The sequence below is a fragment of the Nomascus leucogenys genome, chromosome 4 (genome assembly GCF_006542625.1).
Source record: "Nomascus leucogenys isolate Asia chromosome 4, Asia_NLE_v1, whole genome shotgun sequence".
Taxonomy (NCBI): Eukaryota; Metazoa; Chordata; class Mammalia; order Primates; family Hylobatidae; genus Nomascus; species Nomascus leucogenys.
Window position 1 is genome coordinate 46167873 of NC_044384.1, and position 8459 is coordinate 46176331.

Here is an 8459-nt window from a genome sequence, read left to right on the forward strand (position 1 = left end):
CAGGTCAGGAGGTGCTTCTTATAGATATGAAGGTAGTTTCTTGAGATAAAATCCTCTTCTGCTGAAGATACTGTGAACATTGTTGAAATACAAATAAATGATTTAGAATATTACATTAACTTAGTTGCTAAAAAGCAACAGCATGGTTTGAGAGGGCTGACTCCAGTTCAACTAAGTTCTACTATGGGTAAAATGTTATCAGATAGCATTGCATGCCACAATAATCTTTCAAGAAAGGAAGTGTCAATCAATACAGAACACTTCATTGTTGTCGTGCTTTAAGCAATTGCCACAGCCATTCCATCCTTCAGCAACCACTATCCTGATCAGTTAGCAGGCATCAACATCAAGGCAAGACTCTCTCTACCAGCAAAGTGATTATGACTTGCTGAAGGTTCAGATTATTGTTATCATTGTTTTTCAGACAGGGTCTCACTCAGTCACCCAGGTTGGAGTGGAGTGGCACCATCTCAGCTCACTACAGCCTTGACCACAACGGCTCAAGTGATTCTCCTGCTTCAGCCCCCCTAATTAATATCTGGAGCTATAGGCATGTACCACCAAGTCTGGCTAATATTTTATTTTATGTAGAAACAGGGTCTGTTTCTATTGTTGTCCAGGCTGGTCTTAAACTCATGTGCTCAAGTAATCCTCCTTCCTTGGCCTCCCAAAGTGCTGGGATTATAGGCGTGAGCCACCATGTCCAGCTTAAAGTATTTTTTTTAATTAAGGTATGCAGAGTGTTTTTCAGACATAATGCTACTGCACACCCAATAGACTACAGTATACAAATACGACTTTTTTTTAAATTTTATTATTATTGTACTTTAAGTTTTAGGGTACATGTGCACAATGTGCAGGTTTGTTACATATGCATACATGTGCCATGTTGGTGTGCTGCACCCATTAACTCGTCATTTGGCATTAGGTATATCTCTAATGCTATCCCTCCCCCCTCCCCCCACCCCACAACAGTCCCCGGTGTGTGATGTTCCCCTTCCTGTGTCCATGTGTTCTCATTGTTCAATTCCCACCTATGAGTGAGAACATACAGTGTTTGGTTTTTTGTCCTTGCGATAGTTTGCTGAGAATGATGGTTTCCAGTTTCATCTATGTCCCTACAAAGGACATGAACTCATCACTTTTTATGGCGGCATAGTATTCCATGGTGTATATGTGCCACATTTTCTTAATCCAGACTATCGTTGTTGGACATTTAGGTTGGTTCCAAGTCTTTGCTATTGTGAATAGTGCCGCTATAAACATACATGTGCATGTGTCTTTATAGCAGCATGATTTATAATCCTTTGGGTATATACCCAGTAATAGGATGGCTGGGTCAAATGGTATTTCTAGTTCTAGATCCCTAAGGAATCGCCACACTGACTTCCACAATGGTTGAACTAGTTTACAGTCCCACTTTTACATGCACCGGGAAACCAAATAATTTAGGTGACTCCCTTTTGTGCAATATTCCCCTTATTGGGATAGTCTGGAATCAAACTTGCAATATCTTCAATGTATGCCTGGATTATGGATTCCTTATTAAGAAATGCTACTATAAACTGCAGTCAGTTTTGAGGAAAAAAATAGATTTGTAAAGGGAGAAGGAAGACTTTGGATAAGATAACCAGATAAGAAGATAGTGCAATAATCCAGGTAAGGTAAGAAATAAGTAACTGAAGAATTGCAAAAAGTATGGTACACAGAAAGAAAGATGTGTTTAGGAAGATAAAACTAACACTACCCAGAACCATCTGGCCATGACGATATAGGAGAAGGGAGTTAAGAATGGCACTGATTGAGATTTCTAATCTGAGTAATGATGACAAGTAAAATTTTATGTCAACTAAGAACTAGATTATTCTCAAAGCTTGCTTATACACATGTACACACACAAATATATGCAAATTGCCCTATGTTTCTGTTTAATAACACCATTGTCTCATATATCCCTCTCTAAGTAGCTGACTGTGCACACCATTTACACAATGAGAGAATTAGATGTTAACAAATGGCAGGGATGACACTGTGAGCTAACACTGTAATTCTAAAATGCCCAACACAAACAAACTAGACCACCATTTCAGTATTAAAGGAAGGGCGCCAACATGGAGTCTGCAGATAAGAATTGATTTTGCAGTAGAAATTACTTGCGTTTATTTCTTATCTCTAGGCAAAACATGGCAGTGGCAAGAAAGAATCATCTCCTAAAGCACTAATTAGCAACGTAAATCTCACCAAGAGCAATGCCAAGAAATTTAATTGTTTGTCACTATACATGGTAATAGAATTTCTGACACGTTATCCCCCTAAAGAAATGCAACATATTTAATAAACCACGGAACAAAGTGGAGATTCTAATTTCAGCATATCATAACAGAGACTGCAAAACAGAAAACTTAAAAGTCTTAAACAAAACGAGGTAAAAATAAATTCCAGAATTATCAGTGGAATAAAGAATTCTCATTGATACTAGAATAATGACAAAATCTGGGATGTCAATGCATGCTCTACATCATGAAATCTAAAATATGTCCATTATTCTGAGGAACGCTAAAAACAATAGATACTGTTTATAAAACTTTTTAAAATGTCCCTACTGGAATATATAATTATAGTCTGCTTCTCTGTAAACAGTTGATGAAATTTAACATAGTTTTTAAATCTAAAGTATGGCATCTCTAATATTGTTAAAATGTACCTCATAAATATTGTCTTGCTCTCAACCCAACAGAGGTTTTCTTAATTGATTTGTGTGGTTTGTTTATATGTATATGTTTAATTTTATGACCACTTCACCCTCATTATAAACTATTTGCCTATTACCAAATAATATAAAAACTAAATCACAGTTCATACTACATTAATGACAGGTATCTTGTAATGATAATGCCCAGCACATAAAAAAATTATTCCTCGCTGATGAATGGTTGTTTTGCTCTCACTATGTAAGTCATGCAAGCCTTACTCCATGACCTTGCAGCTCCTGGATATGTTACTATAACAGAGCACACATTTCTTTGGAAGCACCACTTTAAAAATTACGTAAGACATGGCATCAAAAAACACATCCTCAGGCATCAAGAACCCCATAGGCCTCTTGGTAAAGGAATGATAACTTCTGAATGAGCAAATCAAAAACAGAAAATCAGAATTGGGATGACCCCCAAAATCATCCAAAGCTGTAACTAGACTTACTCCTCTTTTCTAAATAAATATTTTCACTTACTGCAGACAAGAACATATTCCACGGCAGCACCCCAAGTCCCCAAGGAAGGAAGTGGGGATGTTTATCTAAGAAGTCCAAAGAGGGATATCAAATATCCATCCACAAATGCAGCTGACTGGAATATTCACATTTTAATCCCGTCTATAGAAGCAGCACGGCCATTGGATTATATGATTCCAATCATCTGAAAAGCCTTCCAATAACTTTGATTGATCAACTGTTGACAATCAATAAACATAAAGGAGCAGAAGCCCTAAAAATACTCAGAATCAGTGAAGCAAGCACACAGAGGGACCAGAATAAAATGACATTAATAAAATCTTCTATCCTATTATACAGAGGGAGAGTAAAAATTACCAAGAGTATTTTCATAAGAAAGAAAACCAGGTCTTAAAAAGTCATTCTATTATTTTTTTTCAACAAAACCACATGTCCTTCTGCCAATTTATTATATTCATATTTCTTTTTTACCCACATGGAAGGTACTTATTTCATTCTGGCTTTTCCAAATAGAATTTAATCCTACTCTACCCATTTCATCAATAATATGAAGATGAGACACAGAACGTGATGTAAAAAATTGTCCTATCTTTATCATGTCTACATGAAAATTATATGATTTAAAGTGTCAGTTGTAAAGAGGAAAATATAGCATACAATGTCAAATTTCACCTTAGTCAAATAACAATAACATATATACTGAACACATTCAAATATCCTCATTAGTTTTGCCAAAATTATTAATGTAGTTTTTCTATTATAAGTTACAAGTTTAAACTAGTGGCTTTCACAGTATTTGAAAACAAACAACAGCACCATAACTTTAGTTGTTCACAGATAATCTGCTGGAAACTATCAGCATACATATATTTAATGGGATTTCCACAAACGTGTTAAGTTTCTTCTGATGTTAAAAATAACTACTATTAAATATCGTAAAAATACAACATGTAATGTTAAAAAGAAGCTTCTAACTCTGAATGCAAGCCAAAGTCGTTACTAAGCACCAGCAAATTAACATCTTGAGAATAAAGATTATTGACTAAACAACAGTTTATTGAATATCTGCCGAGAGCCAGGAGCGTTAGGTACCCTGCCCTTAAGGAGCTCACACACAGGCAGGGAAGACATACAAAGACAAAATTACAGTACAGTGAGGTAAGTGCTATCAGAGACCTGCCTGGCACACACAGAATGAAGGACCCCCATAGTACTTGAAACAAATGGCCTTGCTTTGAGTACAGATTGGAATGATGATGGCTGAAGACCTTAACTTCTATTGTCTAGAAATGCTAGGTACAGTGGAGGACTGTTTGGGGGAGGACCACTAAAACGTTACCTCTCATCCATAAAAGAGACCACCAGACGGTTACGGCCATATTAGTAACTTCACAAGCACTTCCCTGTATTTAATCAGGCATATTACCAATGTGCATTTCTTGAAACACATCATTAGTAAATACCTAGAAATCAATCAGCTATGTTTGACCTCATGAAGGTAGAACTTCTAAACTTTACTAAAGAAAAATACATACAGTTACACTTCATTTACTCAACTACCTTAAATATTTGGAAAACATTTAAGAACTTGGAAAGTAGCAAAACAGTACATTAAGCAGGCAAAATAAATGTCAGTATCTGCTCCTTGAAACATACATACATACATACATACATACATACAGGACAGTCCTAAACATACTCAAAAGCTAGGTATGTACATTTTAGAGGTGACTCAAATAAGCAAATGAGAACTAGAAAAAAAGGGAACAGTGAGCAGAGATGCATGAGCCATAAGTAATGGATTACCATTGACAAGAAGGGGGAAATTTAAAGAAATAGAATGAAAAAAAAAACAGGAGCACAAAATGCATAGTCTGAGGCCACTTGATGCAGAGCAGATTTTACAGAAGAAAACTTTAACTGTGTTCTCTTTCTTTGCCTTTCCCTTCCCTGTTCAAACTGGTACTTGTGTGCAAGTACTTTCACTAATACTATACTGGGTCATGAGTGTTTGTAACAAAGGACCTTTTTTTTCCTTACAGAAGGACAAATAGTGATGCAGCGGGTGAAGTGGGGAGAGGGATTCAATTTAGAGGACTAGGGAGTTATGTTTCCCATTTCAATGTTCTTTAATTACTCTTTGAAGAAGTTGGTTTTTAAAATTTGTTTGTATTTGTTAACTATGCATGCTGAAAGCCCTCTTATATAACATTCTGGGAGGACCAGCATTTTGAAAAATTTGAAATAATGCTATAATGATAACAAGTGTAATTAAAATGTTGTTGTGAGCCACGGTACAGGGATTTTTATATCTGAAGCTTCATAACAACTGGTAACAGCAGAGTCATTCCTGTGGAGAAGAATATCTTAATGAACGAATTTCAAATGTCTGCTTTTAGGAGGTGCTTTTTATGTCCACGTTGGCAGATTCCTCTGGCAACAAAGCCCACATAAGACAGTTGACATCCTTAGATTTTTAGCCCCTCTTTTCTTCTGACAGGTGGCAAGAAGAAAATTAATCTCCTGTTTTCCTGATTTTGTTCCCTAACTCCTTAAACTGACATCTGGGTTAAAATATGATCTCCTTTAACAGAGTTTTTAGGTACTGTTAGCAACTAATCTACCCACTGCTGCCTCCACTTCATGGGGGAACAATTAGCACAAACACAATGTGGTTATATTATCTTAGGCTATTTCTCCAGAGTAGGCAGAAAAAAAGTCCCCAAAATAGAAAATGAAAATTTGAGTATAGGTGTCCTGTACCCCAGTAAACTGTGATGTCCATGGACCTACCTTGCAAAATATACATTTTAAACAGCTAGAGGCTGATGTTACCCACACATTAAAGTTATAGGAGTTACAGGTGAAACCTATTTTTCACAAAAAGTCAGCCTCAGAAGGATATTTATCTTAGCAGTTTCTATATCCACATCAATGAAACATTCAAAAGGTAGTTCAGTAGGTTTAATTTCATCAAGGTGTGACTACCCTACGCTCAATGGCTTACAGATGGACAACTCATGTACACAAATCTATTCTATGTAACATGGCTGATTACATACACATATGACAACATCATAGGTGTTTTATCCTATAGTAAACCTTTTTCTCCTTGAGTAATATCATCTATGTGGCCCTAACCTGCTATCTAAAGCCAAAACCATACCTAAGAATAAAGAATCATCAGTGAAATATTACCTGGCAACCAAAAGGAATGAATTCCTGATACATGCTACAACATGAGGAAACCCTGAAAACATTATATGCTAAGTCAAATAAGACTTTCACAAAACGCTACATATTAGATGATTCCACTTACATTAAATATCTACAATAGCAAGTCCATAGAGACAGAAAGTGGACTAGCAGTTGCCAGAGGCAAGAGTAGTTGGGACATGGAGTGACCACTAATGGGCACAGGGTTTCATTTTAGGGTGATGAAAATGTTCTAAAGTTTGATAACGTTGATGATGCAGAACTTTGTGAATATAACATAATCCACTAAACTGTACATTTTAAAAGGATAAATATTAGGCTCAACAGCTATGACAGGATGCACCAAGTAGAGTTCTTAAATATAAGAGGACTAGATTTTCAACCACATTTACTGGCACTGAATTTTATCAAAGTGAGCTCATCTTTATATTCTAGGATCTACCTATTAAACCTGTACAAGTGTTTATCTTTCACCACTTGGTTTCAGAAACACAATCTCCTCTTACCAGAAAAAGTAACAGGAATAACTTCAATGAGGGGCTAAGTCACACAGTGCTGTTCTTTGCTAAGAAAGTACCTCCTGTATCAATCCATCTAACGTAATGTATTAAGGTAACAGGCAAGTCCAAGGAAATCTTAAATCATCCAACTATTTCTCAATTAGAAAAGAATTTGTGGGGAGTTACTTAATTCACAATCAACTACAATATCAAAATCTAGATACACCTATTGTTTAGCAACAAGTGGCAATTATTATTTAATGAAAACAGAAAATGTTTTAAATATGGATACTGACCTTGTTTCTTTTAATCCTTCTTTCTGAATGACTTCCAATATCTGCTTTGCTGTCATTGGTGAGTTGGGGTGTTTTTCTAGTGCCTAAAATATAAACATAAGATTCCTAGATTATTGCATGGCAGCATACAAAATGAAAATGTATGTGAATCATGCATTCTCTGCTTATTTTATTAGAGGGGAAGGGGCTTTTACATCAAAGTAACAGTCCATCATACAGATCAGGTGCCCAAAGGAAGAATGTAATTTTTTTGGACATTTAAATCGGAAATTTCTGCAACGAAAAGGGGCCATCCTTCAAACATGTCACAAAGGAGTACACACCAAAAAAGAAATGTGAACCCTAAAGAAAACAAGTTAACAAATGTATACAATTTCCTTTATTTAAAAAGTTTCTAATATTTTATGGTGAAAGTCATGTTTTCAGGCTGTTAAAATGTTTCCTAAGATTCCAGGTCCTTGGAAACATGGAGCCTGAATACTACCAATAGAAGAGAACAGAGTGCTGGTCACAAACAGCCTCACTGGATTCATGGCCAAAATGTCGAAAGAAGCACACAGGAACCCAAGTAACTCATCACAGTGTGTTTTCCAGTTCAGCTCAGTTTCCTTTCCTTTGCCTTTTCCAATTAATTTCAAGTAAGCCCTTTTCTCTTCCCATTTAGCCTATCTCAGTCATATGAACTCAGTCCCATTCTCTTTCTCTCCTCTTCTGCCCCACTTATCTTTTGTGAAAGGGGTTCTTTTAAACAAAGGGTGTGGAATACATGGGACATAGCTGATTATTTCCACAGGTCTTAGACCATCAGCCCTGGAAAGCAGGTTCCTTTATTTTTCCAGGGACTTAACCCCATGTGGTGGAAACAATAAGCAGCAGTGCCCCTATTGTGCACCAACATGAACTACAGGGACCACATCTGGGTACAAGAAACAAGTTACACACATCTTCACAATGACCTACTCCAAGGGTAGACGACACCTAATTAAAGATGCTATGCAGGAGCTTCATGCTCAAGCCATGGCCTCTTGTAACTTAGAGACACTAGAGTTCTAATCTATGATTATTAGAAGAATCATAATTATTAAGAATTAACAGGGTCATTCTGAAAATGTAAACTTGAAAAGGCTTCCAAATCTGTTTAAAAAGGCTCTGTGATCTCTTATACTGTCAATAACCAAATTTCAACTGATTCACAAGTGAAGGCTCTGTTCATCA

The 8459-nt window shown here is 36.3% G+C and overlaps 1 protein-coding gene across 1 annotated transcript in view; it reads right to left on the minus strand.

Moving 5' to 3' along the window:
* The window catches only part of ASXL3 (ASXL transcriptional regulator 3), a 145369-nt gene extending 137960 nt beyond the window's left edge, over nt 1-7409 (minus strand). Inside the window, exon 1 of the mRNA XM_030810604.1 lies at nt 7245-7409. Coding sequence (XP_030666464.1) covers nt 7245-7300 — 56 coding nt within the window. The 5' untranslated portion in view covers nt 7301-7409. The remainder of the gene's footprint in view (nt 1-7244) is intronic.
* Between the last annotated feature and the right edge of the window lie 1050 nt (nt 7410-8459).